This window comes from Numenius arquata, chromosome 20, assembly GCF_964106895.1.
Source record: "Numenius arquata chromosome 20, bNumArq3.hap1.1, whole genome shotgun sequence".
In the NCBI taxonomy this organism is placed as follows: Eukaryota; Metazoa; Chordata; class Aves; order Charadriiformes; family Scolopacidae; genus Numenius; species Numenius arquata.
The window spans coordinates 4612731-4636365 of NC_133595.1; the positions used below are offsets into that span (position 1 = coordinate 4612731).

Here is a 23635-nt window from a genome sequence, read left to right on the forward strand (position 1 = left end):
TAATGTGATTTTACCCGGGGAACTTGTGCTCCTCAGCCTGGCCCTGCTGAACTGAGGGAACTCACGGGGACGCTCCTCACCACGTCGTTTCAGAGGATATTCCTTCAGGTGAGCCTATGGCTGACACCGGCAACCGGTCTGTTCCGCGTCCGTCACCGGGATCCCCCCCTCCGCTCCCGGCGAGCCTCTCCCCGGGGCGCGCTGGCGGCCTTCGCCCCGGCCCCGCCCCTTCCCCGCCTCGCCCCGCCCCTTCCCCACCTCGCCCCGCCCCCCGGCGGCCCGGCCCCGCCCCTTCCTGCCGGCCGGCGCTCGGGTGGTGCCTGCGGCGCCGCCGCTGCCCTGGGCGGCGGGAGGCGGCGGGTCCCTCCCCCGGAGCCGCCCCGGCACCTCCCTCCTCCCGCCCTGAGTCACGACGGAGGAGGCGGCCGCTCCGCTCCGTTCGGCTCCTCACGGCTCCGATCCACCCGCCCGGCCGCCGCCCGTGCCGCAGGACCGCCGGGGCCGCCCCGGCCCCGCACGCAGGTGAGCGCGGCCGCCCTTTGTGCGCGGCCGCCCGGCCCCGAACAAAGGCTCTCCCCCCGCCCCCCCCCCCCCCCCCAACCCCGGGGCCGGGCCGCCGCTCCGCCGGCCCCGGGCCTCCGCGCTTCCTCTCCGCCGGCTCCCGCGCCCCCTCCCCGGCCGCGGCTCCCCGCCTCCCCGGAGCCCGGCGGCGGCGGTGGGCGCTGGCAGGCCGTGGGCCCCGCGGCACAGGTACGGGAGGTGCCTTTTTTTAATTTTCTGGCATCATCCCTTACGTCATGTAGCACCCTGTTTGACGGCGGCGGTGTCCCACCCCAGCAATGGCCGCATTTCTGCGGCAGGTGAAGTCATTCCCCCGTAAAGCCGTCGGGAGGGCAGGTGTCGCGACAGCAGGCGATAGAACACAACATCTGGACGGGCCGGCTCCGGGCAGCCCCCGTTTATCTCACAAAAAGTGTGTGATACCGCACGGCGACCGGCCCTCGGCGTGAGACGCCGGTCACCCGCGTGGGAAAAATGCTTCTTGGCCAGCATTTAATAGAGGGGGAGGTAATTTCTGTATTGGCTAAAAACTGTGCTTCTAGAGCATCTGAAGCAGCACTCTGCAACTTTTAATTTTGTGTACAGATGGGCGGTATTTGTTGGCACACGATAGCGCTGTATCTCTTGGAAAGGTAAGCGAGAGAATTAACAGCCTCACTTCCCAAATCAGAATACATTAGCGCTCCAGAAAGCAGATGAGAGGTGGCATTAGTTTCTGCTGAACATCCAGATGTGCTTCATCAGGATACGTTTGACTTCCAGACTTGCATTTGCTTTCTCCTCAAGAAGAGACTATTTTGCTCTGTTGTATATCATCTTTTATTTGACCGTTCCTCATCTTGGCACGTTGAACAAATTAAGCTTTGATGCTCTGCGAGATGGGAGCGAGACATTCTGCAGATGTGGTGGTTTGAAAAGAAAAACCAACCACCAAACTAAAAAAAAAAAAACAACAGACATTGGAGGCAAGTTAGGTGTTCTGATCTGAGTTGGCTCCAGTGTGGCGGTGGGCATGTCTGTTGAGTGTTTTACGAATATAATTTTTTAATACACTTACAAAAATCAAAATTTTATGTTTGATTTTTGTTGGCTACTGAAGTTGCAAGCTGTCAGCTTGGTAATTTTGGAGCTCACGTGTGATGTGAAATAGCCTGATGAAGGATAAATGCTATGTAAATTGTGAAAAGTGAGGCTACACTGTGTACTTTGGGGGGTTATTTTGAAAGTAAGGGTATTGAAGGTGAGGGGGCATATAGGAAGCAATGTATAACTACTGTTTTTTTTAATGCAGACATCTTCTTATCAGTCTAAAAGCTACTGTTTGCCTTGACAAACAGATTTGCGTGAAAAATGGTGTCAGGGGTACTTGAGATAAATTGGAGTTGCTTCAGGTTGACATTAGCTAAAAAAGCATCATCTCTTTTATTGTGTCTCTGGCATCTTGGTAGAAATTGGCGGCTTCTTCAGTATAATTTAGAATTGTTGGTAAATGATTTGCACGTTCTCTTAGTTGGTGTGGTGCATTGTAATAGTGTAAATCTCCAAGGAAGCATGGAGGATTGAACAAATGCAAAAGTAAAAGCCATTGTGAACAAGTTGACTTGGTTGGCTGAAGTTTCATGGCTTACCCAAAACTGCTTCAAAGCAGTAGCTCTCTTTTAGTTCATTTTAAGTACTGCAACAAAAGTTAGGAAAAGTTATATGGGACATAAAGTGCTTTCAGGATTCTTTTTGACATCCAAGTGGGAAGATACTGAAATCTTCACCAGGAAAATCATCCCATAACCTGATAGGAGTCATTGTAATAAGTACATATCAGGAATTATCCCAGTTGTGGTTTGCCTGAATGCCTGTTTGCGGTTGTGCGCAGGAGCTCCGTGTAGCGCACCGGCAGTGCAGGGGTGTGGGGAGAGAGGGGTATTAGCTCACCGTGTGAATTGAAGTGTGTGTCTGTTGTGTTAACGAGAATTGGTTAATAGTCTTGTACTTCACTAGATACATAACATAATCCTGTTAAGTATGAAGTTCTGAACCCTAGTTTTATGGGAAATCTATAGTTATATGAATTTCTTCCACTTCCCTCCTTCCCCCATCCAGGGTTGGAGAGTACTGTAACTTTGCAAGAGGAGAGAAAAGTTTCCAAAACAATTTTTGGGTTATTTTCTAAACAAAAACAAAAGTGAACTGAAATAAACCCTAAGCTTTGTAATTGCAAACATTGACTGTGATATACATCTATTGTGAAAAATTAAAAATTGTCCTGCGGTCGCGTACAGGCAGATAAAGCCGACGTCTGAACGCGACTGATACGGTGAAACTAATGTTAATACTTTGCCTGGGAAACAACTTCTGTGAAATAGCTCTATTTCTATTAGTTTAATATGAGTTCCTCTCCAGAGTGTTTGTCATCTGTAACCAACATAAACATATGTGATTTTTAGGAAGGATTTCAGTTGGTGAGTTTGTTGTTGACTACAAAGCATCGCTCCTGAGCATCTGACCTAGTTTTAAGCATCAAAAATGCACCCGAGTGCTGTGCCTACAGAGAGGCAGTAGGCTTTTGGAGGCTGCTGTTGAATATGCTTGGAGAAACTTCCAGTAGAGGTTTTTTTTTTTTATTTTTTCCAAAAAAGGAGGACTGGTTATCTTCAGGAATATTTCTATATGTGCGAATGCAAAACTGTATTTCTTTTTATCGCAAGCTGTCATCAGATTGGATTTCCTGCTGAAATGCAACAAGGGCAGTAGCAGCTGTTACAGCTGTACCACACCATTGTGTACGTAGTGCAGAAGCGGTGGAACCCGATGTTAGTGGTTTTAATTGGAAAAATTGTAATCCTAATAAATAAGCCGAATGTTTCTATTCTGGGAGTTGGTGTAAGTCTTATAGCTAGAAGGTGGTTGTAATTCAGTTTTCGGATAGTGAGAGTAAATTACTTTTTCTGCTGTATTTTTATAGTCAGGATGGTAAAGCTGATTGATCGTGTTCTTTATTTAAACTGTCAACAGGGTACTTCTGGAATGGTATGGTGGGATATTCAGCCCAAAATAGACCTTGATTTGTAATAAGAAAGATGTCAAAAATCATAGTGTTTAATAGTTTTAATTGAGTCCTCTTTAAAAAAGCGCTTAGTTCTGTATGTTTTTCCTATAGACGAACTGAAATCTGTCATATCTTCTAAGATTCTCTGAATGTATACATATATAAGTATTTTTTTGATTTATTCTTGTCTTCTGTGTTAAATCATATAAGCAGAAACCATACGTAATTCATATTCATTGTGCCTTTAAAAATTTTCTTTTAAAGTAACTCTCTGCATCACAGATATTAAAGAGAGATTATTTTTCGTTTAGTTTGAGAGTTCTGATTTGCTGGTAAAGTAATCGTATCCATTAATTTAATTCCAGTAAAGCTATTGCATGTATAGAAGTACGCGAATAGGCCCAGATACTGTCTATGTTTTGACGCTGATGTTCACCAAAGACGTAGATTATTGGAATGAAAACATTTTGTCACTTGCTCCACTTGCTAAGAAATGCTGGTAGTCTAATGGTCTTAATGATTGGTTTTCTAATGACATATGTGTGAGAAATGATACGTAAATAGCTTTTAAATGTACTAAAAACTTTTTACCAACAAACTTAATTTCATTTAGGAAAAAAACCAACCCAAAACACTTTGTTTAGCATTGTTGATGCTGTTGGATCTCTGAGAATGGATGAGACTTACAGTTTTTTTTCCCTTTAAAGAGCCGTGGCCCGTCTGTGAACTTCGATTGGCATAAGAGAGCAGATAGACCAGAATGAGCAAAACTACGGAGTGTTAATAGGTGAGAAGAAACCAAAGATCAGAAAAATAACTGAAAAAAGTTAATTGGTAATTGAATAAGGAGAACGTTCTTCTGACTCTGGGATTTGTTTTCAGACTCGGTGTTGGGGAAGCATGATGTAATGAATGCTCAAAAAAGTGAGGAAAGTTAATGTCTTATTTCTGCTCGCTGCTGGTGATGTGACAGGATGTCACAGTGCTTATGTGTGCTGTAAATGTTCGTTTGAATTTAGGAAGTGTACTCATACTTCTTGCTTTTCAGTAAGTATTTTCAAGAATTTTCTGTTTTACAGAATATCAAATCTGCCAAGTCTATTTTTCATTTTAAAAAAATAATACAGATATATATCATAATTATTAATGCTGTTTTAAAAACAAACAAACAGACTCCACAGCCTAAAAATCCTATCTGGAGATAAACCATGAAAAAAACTCCTAAAAATTTCAACTTCTTGCATTATTGGAATTCCTGTGACTGACTAAACTAGCTGCTGATTGGGGAGCAGAAATGGAGCCAGTAGATTTGTACAACCATTGCACTTGCCTCAGGTTATTCTGTTTTATTTTCTGCAAGTATGTAGACCAAGAATTTACTTGATATTTTTCAGAAAGTCCATTTTCCCTATGTTATGAGGGTAACTAGATATATGGAAGCAACTTAAGCAATCAACTCTGTTTATGACCATGACCAAGCTCTGAAACTTTCTGACTCAGTTTATCCTTCTATAAAATTAGTTGACTGCTTCACAAGAATGTTAAGGTGTTTAATTAAAAGTGTAATTGTTTTGCCTCTGAACTCATCCAGGTCCTGATTCAATGCACATTGAAGTTGGTGAGGAGCTTTTAATTAATTTCATTGAGCTCTAAGTAAGCATACATGTACACACCCCCATCCACACTTAAAGGAGATGTGACCTAAATTTTTGCAGGAGAGTTTCTGTAGAGCAGCAGCCCAAATACTGAAAGAGTTTCAGTTGAACTACAGATGGAAGGCTTTTTGTCGAAATGAGAAGGGGTTAGTGCATCTCTGGGGATCTCTGGTGCCTGTTGCCGCACTAATGCAATTTTAAGAGAGTTTCCTAACTTTGAGTGTGCTGGAAAACTGCAAATTTCATTGTGTGCTGGCAGCTTGGCTTAGTTGGTCAGGGGAGGCAATGTCAGACTTCAAAATAAACACAGTAACTGAATGTTTATGCAAAAACGATCAGCCATAACACACTTAAAATATAATTAACTTTAGGAGTTGCTGCCAAATTGAGAAAAATGGGAGCATTCACATCTGCTTAGCTGCTTTTTTTCAGGAATGTCTGTAGATGCCAAATAATACTCACTGGTTTATGTGGAATTCGTGAAAGGTTTTGCTCTACTTCAGGGGTCAGAGACATCAGGTTTTTTAAACAGAACTCTTATTACTGAAGATTTGGTCAGCAGCTACAGGGGACTCTGCAAAATAAACCTTTCACGTTTCACATAACACTGTAACAGTTTTCTTAATGTTTCACTGTCATGATTCTTAGTTCACAAGGTGAATATGTTCTAAACCTTAAATAAAATTCTGTATGTGTAATAGTGTGTGTGTGAGGAAATACAGTTTTGGCACCTTGTTCTTAATATACCCATTTAATTGTTCTATTCTTGGTAGCTGCAATTTTTGACATAACTGCTATAAGCTCCTGCCTTTTGTTGAGAAACTAAATATAATAAAGATGTACTGTAATTGTTCTAATGGTGTGGGTAGTACAGAAATCTGTCTAAAACTCCAGTAATTCTCTTCCCCCTCTTGCCTTAAATTGGTGGTTGTTGCGTACAGTCCTGCTCCTGGAAACTTTCTCAAGTTGTCTGGAATCTTACAGTACTTCTAACTTGTCTCGAGCATTGTTGATAATGGTCTCTGGGCTAACACCCTTTGTTATTATTGGTATATATTGGAGTTGGATTAATCAAAATAGTTACTGTTTCATCTGCAGATGCTCCCATTCTCAGGGGAGCAATTGCCATTTGTCCTGTAAATGCACTGAATTTTACGTATATAGGAGATCTTGAAGCAATCAGTTTTAAGTATTTCACTTCATCGGTGATGAGCTCTGAATAAATCAAACTTGTCATGCAATTCCTCATACAGTTTTCCATGCAGCTCAACGTGGTCGCCTTCAACGTATGTGCGTTTTTGGGTTTGCCTGTGATTCTTCCAGTTTTCCTTGTATTCTGAAATCAATCAGATACAGCACTGATTGGGGCTTGATATAACCCTTAAAAAAGCTCTGCAGTCAGTGGTTGATTTCTCTCCAGCTCGTGTGTGTGTCTGTACAGCAGCGCTAAAAGGAGATCTGTGCTGTCAAACCAATGACCTCAGACAGGTTTATTTCACAGTTCAGGGCTAATGTAATTAAGGTAACATTCAAAATTGTGGCTAGGGAGGAAGGAAATTGCATCCCTTTTCCTGACAAATAGGAAAGCTCTTGAAGGCAAGGTTTCCTTTCTTGTAATCCTACTTTACCAAAAACCGTGGAAAGCAAAATGTCTTTGGCAAAATCGGTGTGTAATTAGGAATTTGTTTTAAACTTGTGAAGGTAAAAAATCTCCTGAAATTCACAAGAATTTTTTTCCTTCCTCCTCTCTCCATCAGATATCTTTGCAGCATGGTCTTGTTTGGTGACCTAAAGAAGGTAACAAAAATCCTTTTCTTGTGATTTTTGGTTTTAGTAAGTCCTTCAGAGAAGAGGGGAACTGCCATAGTTTTGCGCATATGATTAGAATGGCAATTCAGACCAGTTTATGAAACGCTACCGAGGAAAGTTCTCAAGGAATATTGTTGTATGAAGGTCCTAGGAGCAGGGGTCTCTTGCCCATATCATCCAATAATATTAATGGTGCTAACATGTCACTTGGGAGGCAAAGGTTTTGTGTTGTGGTTAGTGCAAAAAAGGATGACCAAGGAATATATTCATCTTCGCAAATAGCCCTTAATTCTTAGTTTGACTTTCAGCAAGAGTTATTCCTAAAATACCTCTCTACATAGCTTAAAAACTTAAGCATACATTGATTCAAAACTGAACCTACTTTTGGTTTTGGGTTATGCAGAGCACTCATGGGGAAAGCAGCACAGAAGATTTTTAAAATTTTTTGTTTTCCTTCTCTAAAAGGGCAAGATAAGTAGGTGTCGTAAGGGCTGTATTTGTCACTATTTTGCAGCAAACTTTATTGATGTACGAGGCCACAACATGTCATGTTGTCCAATGGTTAGGCAATTTTGGTAGTCAAGAACTATTAATCTAAGAGTCTGTGGTCCTAACGCTGTACTTTGATAGAATATTGCAAAATATTAAAGTGCTAAGTAGTCACCAACCTAATAACAGCTCAAGTCTTAATTGCTTAAAAAAAAAAATTAAAAAATCTAGTTAACCATAATCTCTTGACCGTAAAAGATCTGTAGGCGTTTTCAGTGTAAAAATGTATATGATCTGGCATTAATGATGTTCAGATGTCAGTATAAATTACAGGGCAGCGTAGGTCACGATTTAATATTGCAAGCTATCTCTAATATGCTGGGCATCTGTAGGGAGATACTCTGTGGGTGAGTACCGAAGAAACGCCTATAAATACGATGGTGGAGTGGAGAGAAGCCCTTCCAGTGGGCATTGCTCACGGTCACTGCCCTTTCTGGTTAAATATAACAATGCGGTGCTTAAGCTGCTGAGAAGTTGGTCACTAGACCACAGGCAGTTCAACTCCAAATATGGTACTTGTGTTTTTTGGGGGCTTTTACTGCATCCCTGTAAACTGGAATTAAATGTTATTGTTATTTTAACTGCTTACAGATAGTTACTGGAATTTGGCCTGTTCTGGCTGTAGGCTGTTCTGTAGTGGTTTGTGATTGGTTAGTGGTGTCACTTGCCTTTTTGTTGCAGTTGACTGAAACGTCAAATTTTTGCACTAAACGTATTTTAATTTCAAGGCAGTTTAATTTAAAAAATCTGAGTACAAATGCAGTATTAATGAAACAATTTGGTTGGAAGCATACCAAATACTGATGTGTTTCTCCGTTAGCGCTGCTGGTGATTCTGAATGTGTCCTTGTTCATGCACGTTTCTGTTTCCTGTTCCATTTCAAGCCACTTGAGAATTACTGAAGGCAGAAAAAAACCTTCTGCACCTTTGGCGCATACACACACATACCTGCATCAGTTTTGATATTGGACTCTGCATAGGCTTATTTTAGGTTCATTATGAGAATGGAACCAATTTCTTGCTTCTACAGTCAACTAATTCTTTATCAGTGTTTATGCTTCAGGAGTGTAGGGTGTTCGTGTCCATGTGTTATTTTTTTAGCCTGTTGAGTTTAGTTTCTGTCATATAAATGGCAGTCTTCAGTAAAGGCCAGTTTTAATGCTAATGGTCTATAAGTCTTCGAAGGACCGTGGGTGCAGCGTTACCACTTCTTACAGAGCGTCTCTGAAAACGTGACTTTGGTCATAAAGCTGATTGACATTACGAGAAACGAAGCGACCACAATTAATGGTCTCGCTCTCGTGTGTTTGTGTATTGGCCTTGGTTCAGTTTCTGCAGTGATCATAGAGCAGACGTGCTCCTCTGTCATTGGTGTCGATAATTAATGGTCAAAAAAGGTGATACTTCATAGGTGGAGGTGTTATATGGGAGCATATTTGTACAATGTGTGTAGCACGCCTACTATATGAAATGGGATAGATTTATTGAAAATAATTTGTTGATTCTTGTAAGCTGTTGATAAAATTTTTACTTACTGTTTTTTTCACTGGTTTATGATTCGGGTTAAAATCCATCTGTGAAAATAAAGATGCTTTTTCCTTGTTCTTAAGAAATTATCTCAAATTTGTTATGCCTATCTGCTGGAAACTTCATTTGCTGTTTCTGAAAAGGCAAGATATTGATGATCCATAGAAAGCTTTGCCGTGCAGTTGGGTTTTGATGAGGGACACGTAACACTTTTTTTAACAGCAGTAATTCTTGTGTGGGATACCTGGTAGTTAACATCACGGACTATCTATCATTAGTGCCCAATTTCCTGTCAGGAGGATTTGTAGCCTTGTTATAAATAGGGGAAGAGGCGCAGGAGCCTCTGTGAACCCTGCGGATGGTGAGGACAAGAGCAGCGCTCGTTCAGTCCAGCTGTTGAAGACCACCTTGAGTAAAGTATCGTATTTTGAATATTGAATATTCTTTCAGAATTGGTACTTTGAGTGGGATAGGATTTGTGTATAAAGTGCTGTAGCTCACTCAGGTGACCGAGTTTTGTCACCTTTCTAAAGAATTTTTGACAAATTCATCTTTGAAGTGTGAATGCCTTTGTGAAATGAAAGTCTTTTTTTAAGGTTTTGTTGCTGTTACTACATTAAATTTCAGAGGCTTCAAGTTGACTGATGTGAACCACCCAAAAACCTGTGCTGTCTTTTTTAACTGTACGAGACGTGAGATCTCGCTTCTTGAGAGATTGCTGCTAAAAAATAAATATCTGGTTTGTGTGTGCCTGAAGATCAGGAGGCAAGCATTAATTTTCATAAAAATGGTGATTATAATGGTAGGGTTTATTTTGTTTTTTACAGTTAGCTTGATCATTGATGTAAGAACTGGATTAGTATATTGGGAAGCGTTTTTGAATGCACTTTGTTACTAATTTTGAAGTCATCTTTGAAATCCTCAAAGGTGATCCAGCACTGGAAAGAAACCCACCTGCTTGTTTTTATTGATTTTTTTTTTTTTTTCATGTTTAAATGGCAGTGTTTTGGGCTGTTTCTCGTCGCCCTTCAAGAGGAAGGGCTGTACTGTTTTGTTTAAAAAATTTAAATCTAACATTTAAGAGATGTGAACCTGCGCCTGGAGTTCCAGCTGTAAATTGACCAAAATCTGACACTGGGGTTCAGATTCTAAAGTCAGCTAAAAGGTAATACTGAGCATAGAAACGAAGACAAAACCCGCCACATTAAATATTTCAACTCTCACTGTTCACCTATAAATAGGGAGCTGTTATGAATTCTTCATTGTCGTATCCCTCTGGAGATGGGAATTAATCCAGTCTCCAGCTGCCTGTGACTGAAGGTCATGAGTCAGACTGAATTAGAGGAAAATTTGTAGCAGGGTTTTGACTTCAGGTTTCAGGCTCCAGCTTGCAAGGTTTTTAGGGCTCTAGCTGTTCTCTGTAAAATGTCATCTGCAAATTAACAAGGCTTAAAGGTGCAGCATCTCCTTGCACTGACAAGCTTCCCAGTGTGACCGTGTTTTAACCACTGAAGTACTCCATCGTGGAACTGTGGAGGCTAATAGCTTAACCTTGGATAATGATGTCGTGGAGCTAAAGGGACCTCTTCACGCTGGCTGTTAACTCAATTTGTGTAGCGCAAAGGAAGCCTGCAGCGGTTGGTTTTATTCACCATAACTCCTTATCTGAGCTTTTATAATCCTGTCCCATTAATTGAGGTTTTTAGCCACCTTGAACAGAACCAGATAGATTCAAGAAAAAAAAAACACACCACACTGTAGGTGAACCAACTCCTGTTGAATTTCTTTTGGCTATAACTGGAAATGATACACGATATTGAAGAGGTAGTCAACTCTGACTTAAATTTTAAAAGGCTTGCCAGATGGTCACTGTAAGTACCCTAAAATATTAAGACCAAATATGTAAAATATTACTCACTTTTACTGACAGTTGACTGCCTTTTTTTCCCTTCTTAATTTAGGCTGTACAAATTCCTCCACTTCAGTTTATTTTTTCCCTATATCAATGAAGTGTGGATGTTAGGAATTGCAGCGTTACAGAGGACTACAGGGTTGGGGGAAATAGGTAATTTGAAGGAACAAAAGCTTGTGTTGCTTTCTCATTGCATTAAATAAGGATGTCTTTAAAATTAAATGGGATACTTAAGTAGTTTGCCTTATGCAAAATTTATGGACATACAGTTTAAGTGTTTTTTTTTTTATTCCTGTTGGGATGTGAGAATTTTCAGGTTGGTTTTTTTTTTTTTTTAAAAAGGGATTATGAGAGGGGAGTCGGGAGTAAGTTAGAAGTTCTTTATTATGAACCCGTCTGTGGTAATGTCCAACAGAGAAGCCTTCCCGGTTTTGAATTGGTAAAAGTATGGGCAGAAGTGAGGGAAATACTGTCATTTTCAGTTGCTGTGTGTTGGAATCCTTCTCCTGAAAGCATTCAGTCAAAACGGTTCTTGCCAGTGAGCTTGAGTTTCCTTAGGAGCTGTTTCCATCTGCTCATAAAACAGAGTAGTTGAACTCTGTTTCAGTACAGAGTTCTCCTGTCTATGTTTTTTTATAAAGTGAAAACGCAGTAGTTGATGTTCTAAATCTAGTGAAGAAAAAAAAGAGGATAAGCTAACTGCGGAGGCAATATTTTTTCATTACGTCCTGTGCTGTTGTGTCCAGGGTCAGTAATTGAAGAGATAGTTGGTATGGTCTCCTAGTTCGCTTTTGGGAAGGATTATATTGTATTTTCATTATAAACTGTTCAGGCCAAGTGTGGAGAGGAGGGAAGCATCTCTTGATACTAGTGGAAAAGTTAAAAATAGTTAATCCCCTTCGATAACATACTTGCAAAGTAGCCCAGCTGTTTTTCGACGTAGACATACCCGCATCTTCTGGATCCAAACCCATGTCCAGTTTCTTCTCATCTCTGACTTAACTGCCTTGCTAGACAGTGTAACTTCAACCTGGTGTGTTTTGCACGATACTTATACTTTCTCTTGCCGAGGGGACAGGATTGTGCACGCTCTTTCCCCAGCCTGAGAGGTGGGTTTGGGCAGATAAGGATCAGAATGGGGATGTGCCGGGCTCTGCCTGGTCCCCACGCTGGGCGTTGGGAAGCAGAAGTCGTTCATCCATCCTCCCCCAGCCCCGCTGCAGGCACCGCGGGGGATGAAGCGGAGAAGAACAGGACAGCTTTTCCTTTCTTCTTCTAACCAACCTCCTCTGCTGCTTGGGAAAGGCAGGGAATGTTTTTAAACTCAAAATTTTTTGGCAGCTGGGCTGGCAAATGTTGGCTGTAATATATAGATCTTTCTCATTTATTATTCTGTCTTGTGAATTGTATTAAAAATAAATGAGAACTAAATTTCATTCCCTATGCCTGCCAAACACGGGAAAATTAGGTGACCCAATTATGTCCAGTTTCAGTGTGTTGGATGCAGAAGGACAAACTTGTAGGATTTTGTCTTTTAACAGAGTTTAGTGAAGAATGTAATCATTTCAGACTAAAACTCCAGCACAGGTTAGTCATTTTCGTGAGAAAGGAATTGAATAATGGCATTGGAGAGCAGAACCAGCTTGGCTGCAAGGTAGATAAGGTATTGGCAGCCCGGACTTCCCTGTTGGCTTTGTGCATCTGCCTCGCCCATACCTGGAGAGACCAGTTCCAGACTCGATGGAACAGCGCGTTCTGTAGGGCTTCATCAGCCTCTGGCATCTCTTCCTTTGGTGCTGGTAATTCGGGATATGATTACCAGAAATGCAGCTGAGATCCCAGTATTCCTCCGCTTAGGCCAGTAAGTATCAGTAAACGTCTAACTGGGCTTCTGAGTAGCTCTGGCTCTTTGTTCCTTTGAATGAAGAGCTTTCCAGTTGAGTTCTGTGGCTGCCGTGGGGATTCCTTCAGTCCACTACACGGCGGTTCTTGTTTTTTCTATCTCCCCGTCTGGCTTTTTGGGCTGAAAATACAGATTGAAATGTTACCTTGCAGGTAATGTTTCTCATACAATATAATACATCTGGCAAGAATAGGTATTTTTTTTATCTACAAACACTAGGATTCATTAGTGCTGTTGGTAGAAGTTTGCTTATGACGTACGGGATGTGTGAAATTTGTTTTTATCTCTGCTGATCGGCTGACGTGCGGCTGCTAGCATCCTGCGTTTGGCATGGAGCATCCTGATGCTGGTTCAGTTTCCTCGTTCTGTTGTAATTCACTGACATGTACTTTAAAAACAGGTTTCTTCTCAGCGTGCCTTACGTTTTAGCTGAAACTCATTTAAGCTAGCAATGTTTGGGGAAGCAGTATGAGCTCTTAAGTGATAGAAACTAAAGCTAAGACTTGGACCTTTTTCTGTTTCCCATATGGACATCTCTGAGATTCACTGCTTTTAAGGTTTTTTTTTTTCTGTATATTAAAAAATACTCTTTGTAACAATCTCTGAACCAAGTGTAAACCATTGTAAGGAAGTAGAAGGATAAGGATGGATGGAAACTGGGGTCTTTGTGCTTAGAATAGTTTTCGTTTCCGTGGTGAAGGACCTTGCATGGTTTTATCTGTTCTTAAATCCTGGCTGGGAATGTAAGCCCACTTACAAGAATAATTTTGATTGTAACTGAGCGTAGGCAAAATAAACAATGTTCTGACCTTGCAGGAATAGAGGGTGGGTGTAGGTGAGCAAAGAAAGAGAATTCACAGCTGGTAATTGCAGCTGAGGCAAAGAATTGCCTGACCTGACAACCGCTTCGGGATGGATCACTGTGTAGCACACAGGTCAGTTGGGGCTCTTAGGACTGTGAGCAGGACTCGTGCTTGCAGTGGTTCAGCTGTTCCTCAGCTGTCCTGCGAAACTCTTTCTCGTGTTTTGCACTTCTTCCCTCCCATCCCCGAAATACACAGTTGCGAAATATTTTTAGATCTTATTTCTTAGGGTTCGTTAGAGATGAATGTGGAAATGTTGAATGTGCAGTTGAAAACGTTGGAGGTGTGGACTGCCGTTTAGAATAGATAGGAAGGAGTTGGTAGGAGAACCTTTTTGTGACTTCGGACTGGTCACGAGGCCTTTTAGTCTTACTTTTCTCTCATGCTTTTAAGAAAAAGTATTGAAACCTGATTAATGTTTTCATTTATTTGCTCCAGTCATTTTTGGAGCCTTTAGCAGTGAAGGTGCTTGTCATTCAGAGGGTACGCCTTGTGGTTTAGCAGAGAAATTCTCCGGTTCTGGTGTGCAAGCTTGATGTTCCATTGGAGTTGTGCTTGAAAGGGAACCTGTCTATGGTATGAGCCTTCTGGCTGGTCATGGAGAAGGGCTGTGTGGAGGCTGTTCCCATTCTCAGCTGAATTCCTCTGAATTTACAGGGTTAGGAAGACATTTGATCTTTCTGTTTGCATTCGGTGTTAAATGTAACAAATGCATAGATTACTATTATTTGCAATTTGGGGTGTGTGTGGGGAATTTTAATGGTCACTTTGAGTACGCTGTTGCCATCAGTAGGACAGAACGGTGTCTCGGAAGCGGTTACCTCCCATGCTCTAACCTTTTCCTTTTGGAAGGAGTTGGCACAGTTGCATGGTGAGTATTTGTACAGTGGTGGTGATGGTGGGGTGTCTTTGAAGTCCATAGAAAAGAGAACAGCAATTAGTTACTGCAAATGGTCCTGTTGTCAGTGCTGTAAATAATCTTACTTGGGACTGCATTGCATATTTAGAGGGCAAGAACAGTGGGAACTAATTAGTGAGGTAGGGCTTAAATAATCCTTTCAGAGCAGGCAATTTCTCTCCCCTGGAGAGGTGAAATGATTCTTTTAAGCCATTGATAAAGCTCTGCTGCTTCCAGCATTTGTTAGTAAGAGGCACTGTAGAGAACCTATGGGTGAAGGTAGCAGGTGTTTTGGGTTCAGCATTTCTCTGATGAACCCAGGATACAGAACAGTTGAGGAACTCGAGCTACTCTTGTCTGGTTTCCCTGCGGGTAACAACATCTGCACGTGGTGGTGAACAGCCATGAAAGGAATTGAATTAGTCTAGGTCTGCCTTCCCTTGTTGACCACACACACAAAAAAGTATGTTTGGTAAACTTAAACTGGACTTTATTAGTAAATGGTGTCAGTATGCATATCTTCCCTAATCAGAAACTCTTAATTAATTAAGTACAGCAACATATGCTATTAATTACATGATTCTAGCTGTGATGCTGTCCTGAGTAGCAGGCACTTCTTGTTTCATTAGAGGGCTTGAACTGTCACTTCATTTATGAGATTGAGCTGCTTGTCTTAGAGCCTAATGTGATGGGCAGGAAGAGTTACAAATTCTTACCATGCCCTGATACCCGGTGTCAGTTCTAAAATATGTTCAGAAATATGTCACAAGTCTTTAAAAAAAAAAAAAAAAAAAGGCTTTAAGTGTTAGCTGACTGAACAGTGAGCTTGGTCTGAAAATTCCATGCAGAGGGTTTTCCAGTTGGTTTTTGCAATTGCTATATTCAGATAACATATGCATGGTTCAAAACAATAATTTTGGTCAAAATCAGCATGCTTAACATTTCTTTCTAGTTTTCCTCAAATCTTTGGTAAGCTTATGCCTATTTTAGTTACATGTTACAACCTTTATTGGTTTTTCCAGGGAGCTGGGTTTTATGCTGAAAGCTTCTTAAAGAATGCAAAGCCTGAATGCATTCCATTCTCAAGTGATTGGGAATGGCATTGGTATGGCCAGGGTGTAAACCTTTAAAAAACTTATTCTTTAAAAATAAAAAGGGTCTACAAACTCCAGATAAGCCTACACTTTTAGGAATTTTGGCTAGACTGTGTTCTAAAGCAGACTGTGGTTCAAAGTGCATTGAATGAAGGGTCTTTCTGCTTTTCAGCTTTGTATATTTCTGTAATGCTTTACTCATTTGTTTTCACAGGGCAGTTTCCTCGTACATTTTTTCCAGCTACGATCATTAATCGGGACTGAACACGTGGGTTATCTGATCTTCTGTGGTTTTTAGAAGCAGGTACGTTGGCAGGGAAAGCTCTGCTGTTTTATTGCTTGGGAATGGGGGGACGACGACTTCATCTATGTGCCAGAAAGAGTTGCAGGGTTAGGGAAATTCTGCTTAAGTAACATTTTGTTACGTGTAGCATGTTAATGTAGCTTTCTTGGGAAAGCAAAGTTGATGAACACTTGAAGATTTTCATAATAGAGATGGATTGTGCTGTGTAGCTTTGTAAGTGGTTTTGCACACCAAAATGTAATACATGATGGGTAATATTTGATGTAATATATGCTGGATGCTATTGTCATCCTAAACCGTGTCTTATAAAAGCTTTGTGTAACAGGAACAGATGTGGTGAAGTTTTTCGTGCTGGGGTCTCAGGACTGTCTTAAGACTTTTGTCTTTCTGCTCTGGCGTCACCGAGTGGGAAAAGCTGTGGTGGCTGAGGCTATTGCCCAAAATAATTGCACAGTGTATGAGGGGCAAATCGTTGTTGCTCTGTAATCTTAATTCAACGTATTGGTACATATATTTTGGTAGCTTTTTAGCCATATTGAGTGTTGTTTTTCCCCCATGTTGCTTACTAACTTTGTGAAGCAGTCACTGAAGGGCCAGGCTTTAGTATTTGTATCCTTCCTTTTAAATAGGTAGCCTCGTGATAAATCCATCTTGGCTGAAGTTTTTTTTAGAAGAACCGGGTTTAGACAGGAACTTCCATCACCCCTTTTTAAAGTTAGAAAAATTAATAAACTACTGGAAGACTATTATAATGGAAAATGATGAATAATGACATGTATAGACTACAAATCTCCTGTTACATCTGATGTGTAGAGGAATGCTGAAATGTGGTCTCCCAAGCTGGCATGGGGGCAGCTGTGGCATTTTCTTGGTCCTTGTGTGTGGTGCCACCTATTGATAGATACCCCATATAATTTGTTCCATTTATAAATGATAGGTGTGTTAGCACATTTCAGGCTTGTGCTGTTGTGCTTTTTCTTTTCTAAATTGATCCCTTTGGCTACTTGTGCAGCACCTTCCCTCTAAAAGTAACAGTATTAAATGAAAAAAATGGGGGGAAAAAAGAAAAAAGTATGTATTAGTGTAATACTAAGAACTGGTCACAACCTTTCAAACTTAGTTGGTATCTTGATAAACGTATATTGTTGTATTAATCTCTGTGTATGCATAACAATGTCTCTTGTTCACTGTCTTGTTTTGTTAATTGTCTCACTATTGACATCACTTGTCAGCGCTCAGTAAATTGCACTGTGGAGTGTATGCTTAGTGACATAATCCAATCTACTTACTTTAGTTGACACTACACAAAAATATGGGATGGTTTTATTCCCTCTCCAAAAAGCAGTTTGCTGCTGATAGCCAAAACACATGATCACCTTGCACGCTTACGGGTTGCAGGTTTCCATCTATAGGAAATCAGCATAATGCAAATCTTCCCACTGGAAACTTAAGCAAGTAGGACTGGTGATGGAGCTTTCTCCACTTTCTACTCCTCTTATCTTCGTGCTGAGCAATGTGGGTGGTAAAGCCTATCCCAGTGGCTGCTACTGAAGTTTGCATTGCTTCTGACTCACTCAGGAGGGACCATATATAATTTTAAACTGCTTCCACACCCAGATTACTTTCCCTTAAAAGTACTAATGAAAATGAAGAGAGGGGAGAGTTTGGTAATGACTACAGGAAAACATTACATGGAAAACAGTGTGTTTGAACTGCTGTGGTACAGGCTTCACTAAGCATGACCTGTGTGTGGTGCATTCCCTTGGTTACTAAGGTTCAGGAAAGCAGATTTCTAGATTAATATAGGACCAGACCCAGTTCTGTGAATTAAAACTAATCGGAGAACTGTTCTGGAGCCGCTTCTCTGAGCTGTGTGTGATGGAGGAGTGGCTGGTTTACACCTCCATCCACAGATTCCTTAATAGAGGTTACATTTCTCCAACACAGTACTTCTGACGCGTTGGTTTCGTTTGTTATGCTGCTCTACTAGTGTATTATTTGAAGTTAACATTTTTACTACTGTTGACTTAAAAATTACCTTGGAGCATGTTTATTAATAGTAGCTGAAGAGTATGCCTGAACACAAATTTTTTTTTTTTTTGTCTTGGTAAACACCCTTAAATAATCTGGAACTTAAATAATTACCAGACACTCAGACAACAAAGTATAATCATAGTCTGTGCTATAGACTTCAGATAACACAGTCTGTTTATTCCGTAACGTAATTATTATTTATTAAAACAGAAAAGCAAAACTTTAGCCTTTAAATGATCCGAGAAAGGATGATAAACTTTACTGCTTCCCCGCTCCTCTTAACTCTTCTTTGTCTCCAAAACCATTTTATAAATTGTACTAACTTTTGTAAAAGTTCAAGGGCCTTTTTTATACAATACAAATAGGATAAAAGAGAGGAGAAAGACGTAAGAGTTGAGAGATCATCCAGCTTTTGTGTAGCCATTGCAGGTTTAATGGCTGTGCATTTTGCATCCTGTTTTCATTCTGGTTGTGCTTATTTATGGGAAAAACCCGAAACCACAGACTCTTCTGTCGGTGTGATTCTTTCATCTAGTTGTTAGAATTCTCTTTTTCTACTCATGCCGTAATGTAACAACAGATAATGAGCTAGTAGGGATGTGAGCATCAGCCTCTTTGAATGTTTGAGTTGCATATGTAACGCCCCATTTAGCTGTTCACATTTTCAAGGATTTCTTTTGATGTAGCATCTGATTCCTTACTTTCCCAGCTTATGAAGTGCTCTGCCCACTGGTGAAAAATAGGTAGTTTGGAACTGAAACTTTTCCTATTATACCCCATTACCTATGTGAGTTTGTCTTTTTCTCATCTATCTTCAGGAAATCCAGGAGCTGGCAGGAGGGGAATGAACCGTGAGGGCGTCCCCGGAAAGAGTCCGGAGGAGATGTATATTCAGCAGAAAGTGAGAGTCCTGCTCATGCTGAGGAAGATGGGATCAAATGTAAGATGCGCTGTCATTGCCCATATTTTGTGGCTTTCCACACAATTTTGTAGTAACTGGGATAGTGCTTACTGGGGTGGGCAGGTGACGGTCTGGCTTTATTGCTGGATTGTTTTAGCCATCATTGATTTAACCATTATTTGCAGTTAAATGCAATTGATTTTTGTTTAAATATTATGAGGCTTGTGATGCCTGAAACTAAATCTGAGCATCTGATCATTTCTCTACATACAGTAAAGTTTTAATTACTGGAAAAACAGCCAAATAAAGCAACTGGTTTAAGGCTACTTTGAGTCTCTCCATGAGTGCATGATGTCCCAGTTTGCTGCTGTGTCCTTGCTGGTGGTATCGTTTGCACAAATAACAGTCAGATTAAACTGCTGAAGAGCAGGATAGAGGCAACTGTGATGTTTCTTATTGGAAAGTGGGAGATAACGTCTTCAGTCTTTCTTCATTTTCCTTTTTGCTGTGTCTTTGTACGTTTCCAGCTGACTGCTAGCGAAGAGGAGTTCTTGCGCACGTACGCAGGGGTAGTGAATAGCCAACTTAGCCAGCTCCCTCAACACTCAATTGATCAGGGTGAGTACTGGCTTTGTGTGCCTTGTGTTGATTTAATTCTGTGAAAACAGGCTCGGAAGATAGCGAATTTAGGGTCCTGTATTTCTGTAATACTGTGCCACCCACTTAAGCCCCTCCTGAAATCTGGGATCTGCAAGTCATTGCCTGCTGTATCTTTGGAACAGAGCTAGAGTGGACTGTTCAACAGGCGGTTTTATTTCACCAGGTAAAGTCTTGGCTATATCCAAGATTCGTTAGGATGAAGAGCACTGCTCAACATCTTATTCTCTCTGATAACTCAAAACATTGATGGCCAAAGTCCTTTGAACTAAATGCATGTATACAGCTTCCTACTCTACGTAACACATGAGATGTAAATATATTTTAACCTGGTTGATATTTTGGTATAGGTGAAGTTAAATTCAGGTATGCATAGATCTCTCTAGTTCTGAGTGTGTCTGACTGTATTCACTGTGAATCATCTGCATAAGACAACTTCCATCTAAATGTTGGATTTATTCTTAAACTGGACATGTGTGCTTAAAAAGGAACAAGACTGGAGGTGGCAAGCACTTTCTTTGCACACTATAAACTGGAAGTTTTATAACAAAATAAGATGTAAAGTAGATACGGATTTCCAAAGTACAAAAGCAATTTATGTAGATGATAATTTAGTTACTGTGACTCTAGTTGCTTGATAACACTTTTCTCACAAAGTAAAAAGGAATCATCTAATGACATCTTTGGTTTCTCACATTTCCATGAGTGTGGAAGTGCAATGTTCAGAGCAAGCAATAGGAGGAACTTGTTTCATGTTGCATTTCTTTAATTTGCGCAACATAATTCCCCGACAGGGGCAGTAGATGTGAAATAAGTTTACAAATCTGCTTTGGTTTGTTTAGATTCCCCTTAAGGGCATGAAGTATGTGCTGCTTTTGGGAATTCTTTGCGAAAGTCTTGGTGAACAGTTGTGTGGCGCTGCTCTGAATCGACTAATCTCTTCTGAACCTGAATCTTTGCTTCCTCCCCTTCGTAGGCCTGGTGCCAGATCACATCCGTAATGTAGGATTTGGTATTGAAGGAGTATTGTCAGACGTGTATGCCGGAAAGAACTGAGCTGAGCAGAAATTTAATATAGATCTAAGACACTTATAAAACCATTAGAAACACAACCTGCACAAACTTGCTCGTCGGTTTTAAGCCTGTGTGTTCATTCCTCACATAGCTCAGTGTCTGATGGAGATAAATATACTCATATATTTTGGCTCAGAATTCTCTAACTTTTCTGCTGGTCTAAAGTAAAAATTTGCTGGTTTCTCGTCAAAAACGGAGGTAGACATTAACTTAAGAAAGACTGTCTTAGTTGGAGCTGGCATTTGTCAGCGTTATCCCTAAAATAGTTACATTTCTCACAATGAAAATATATGCTCAGTTACCCGCGCTTTGGCAAAGAAGAGATAATAAAATCGGAGCACCGGCCAGGGGATACAGATACTTTGTACGGCTGTACTCCCGCACAGCTTCATCTAAATTTCCTGTCTAAACTGTCTGGTTTTGTTATTTGCAAAATTACATTTTTCTCACTTCGGAGACACAAAAAATTGAATTTTGTTGTAACTTTTAAATGGAATCAAAACAGAGACCAACAGTTACTTAGTCTGTTTCTAGACTCGCTAATCACGCAATACAGGAAATGTAAGAACTTCATACATTCTTCAAAAAGTTGTCTTTGTGCCATATTTGAACAGACACTAACTGATCTTTTTCTGTCATCTTTTTCTTAAAATTCATGATGATTCCAAAAACTTTGACCATAGGGAAGTGAAGTTCTCTCTGTTGATGCTTGCTTTGATCTAATCTGAGAGACTGCTGTCTTTCCTGGGAGATTTGACCCCACAATCTACCTTCAATCCTCCCAAATTATAATTAAACTGGTGGTCTGACCATTAAGATTTTTCTTAGTAGGGGAAAAAAGAACAAAGACAGATGATGGCTCAATATTTAGAGTGGTGGGAAAGGATGTTGGTTCTTCTCATATTCAGATATGCTCTCTCTTCAAATTACATAGTGAATAGCATGAAGAACAAATGAAAATGAGGAAACCCAGCAAAATCCTTCGTCCTTTGGAGAAAGATGAAACTGCAGTTTGCTGTATAGACAGAAGCAACTATAAGCTATTGCTCAGGACTTAGAGATCTGGAGAGATTTCTAAGGAAACCAAACAGTCAGTTACGGTGATGTTCCTTTTTGCTTTTAAGCACGGTAGCTGACACGGCAGCAGTTGTTGCTGTCTGGCTGTACCTTTTGTCTCCTGGTGTTGGTGAAACAGGAAGGGTTGATAATGAAATGATTGGAAATACAGAATACAAATTGCAGAGGTACCTAATTTGTCATCGTAAGGGAGATTCTGTCTCCACTAGATGGCATTACCTTGTGCTGAAAAACCTCTTACCAAATCCACACACTGAGGCACTTTAATGTTTTGTGTCCTTCAAGATTGCTTAAAGGAATTTTCTTCCCTACTTCTCTGCTGTTTTCATTGAATCTCCTCTGGAGGACTTTTTTTCTTTTTTTTTTTTGCCTTTATGCAACTTGCCTTACACAAGAACTAAAACTTCTGCTATTTAAGGAGTAACTTACAAAGAGTTAGTGCATTTCACAATCTTTTCTTCCAATAGTAGGACAGATTGGGACAAGTCAGGCTGAGAGCAGACCTATCTTTAGAGTCATTTTCCTCCAGCAGGCACACAAAAGGCAGAAAGCTGATTTCATATCCCCATTTTGTGCCAAAAAAGGGTATGACGTTCTTGGCCTTAGCACTCTAAAAGCTTTGTTATAGACCTGCAGATTTTTGCATTGTCACTTAAAAATGCTCTGGTCTGGCTCCAGAATTAGTGAAAGGTTGTTTCCTTTCTTTTTTTGTTGTTTTTTAGGTGTTTTTTTTGGGGGGGAGAGCATAGAGGATGGATGATCTAGAATTTTGTAAGTGTATCACATCCTCTAGTACTATTTTTATGCTTTTCTTTTTCAGCTGGCTGGTGGCCTCCTGGTTATTACCTGGGGCAGGATGGCTGAGCTTATCGCTATGTGGTGCTCCCTGCTATGGCTTCTGATAAAGATCTGTCAGGTTCTTTGAGTCTATTTGTTTGACCACAGGGAGTCACTGCAACCTACGTGTCCAATAGATAATTTGCACCAATGTGACTCTACATTGAAGAAAGAAGTTTACACTTGTCCCCGATGAATTCACGTGCTTGTGCCATAAACCTTCAGTGAGCCACTGTTAATAACAGTCTTGTTGGCATTTAACATTCCTCCAAGATACTCTGCTTACTGTCTTTGGGTTCAGCAATAGAAGTTAATTGCGAATTTTGATTGAAGCATCTTAGAATACCTCAGTCATTTTTAAGCAAGCCTGAAGCCTAAGACTCCCCTTCAGCTTGTGCTTATTTTGTGGAAGAGGAGAAATTAAACTCTTTATCTTTTTATTTCCCATCTTGCTTTCAAAAGGAATGTATCAGTTCAGACATACGAAATCACTGTGATTTAGGGTTGTTTACAGATCTCCATTTACATTTGAAATGTACATTTAGAATACCTTCACTCTTGAAAGCACCTACATTGTATACTGTTGAAGTGAATCTTATTTTCTCGACAGGAAGCTCAAAGTTGTTCTGATTGCATTACTGAATATCTTTTGTGTAAATCAGGTAATGATGACATACGCCCAGGGCTCTATAAAGTGCTGTAGCAGATACCAAATTGACATTAGTGCACATCTTTCTGAGCTCTTTACACTGATAGCCACAGCCTATATTAGAGCAACAGATCTGTGAAGGCATCTTGAATCACCAGGACGTGGATTCCAGTCTTAAAATAATCTATTTTTATTATTATTTTAAATTCCAGCACTATTTGCTCTTTTTTTTTTTTTTTCAGTGTATTCCAGAATCTCAGGAAGTGCTTAGTCCCAGAGTGTGTTGAC

General features: G+C 40.5%; 1 protein-coding gene across 3 annotated transcripts in view; it reads left to right on the forward strand.

Moving 5' to 3' along the window:
• The first annotated feature begins 304 nt into the window (after window positions 1-304).
• The window catches only part of CTNNBIP1 (catenin beta interacting protein 1), a 33468-nt gene continuing 10137 nt past the window's right edge, over window positions 305-23635 (forward strand). Inside the window, exons 1-6 of one of the 3 annotated variants that reach the window (XM_074161550.1) lie at window positions 405-522; window positions 1147-1193; window positions 4312-4391; window positions 16029-16118; window positions 18971-19092; window positions 19581-19671. In XM_074161550.1, coding sequence (XP_074017651.1) covers window positions 18997-19092; window positions 19581-19671 — 187 coding nt within the window. In that variant the 5' untranslated portion in view covers window positions 405-522; window positions 1147-1193; window positions 4312-4391; window positions 16029-16118; window positions 18971-18996. Of the gene's footprint in view, window positions 523-1146; window positions 1194-4311; window positions 4392-16028; window positions 16119-18970; window positions 19093-19580; window positions 19672-23635 lie in introns of all 3 variants that reach the window. The other 2 variants (XM_074161547.1, XM_074161549.1) reach the window with 2 other exon arrangements.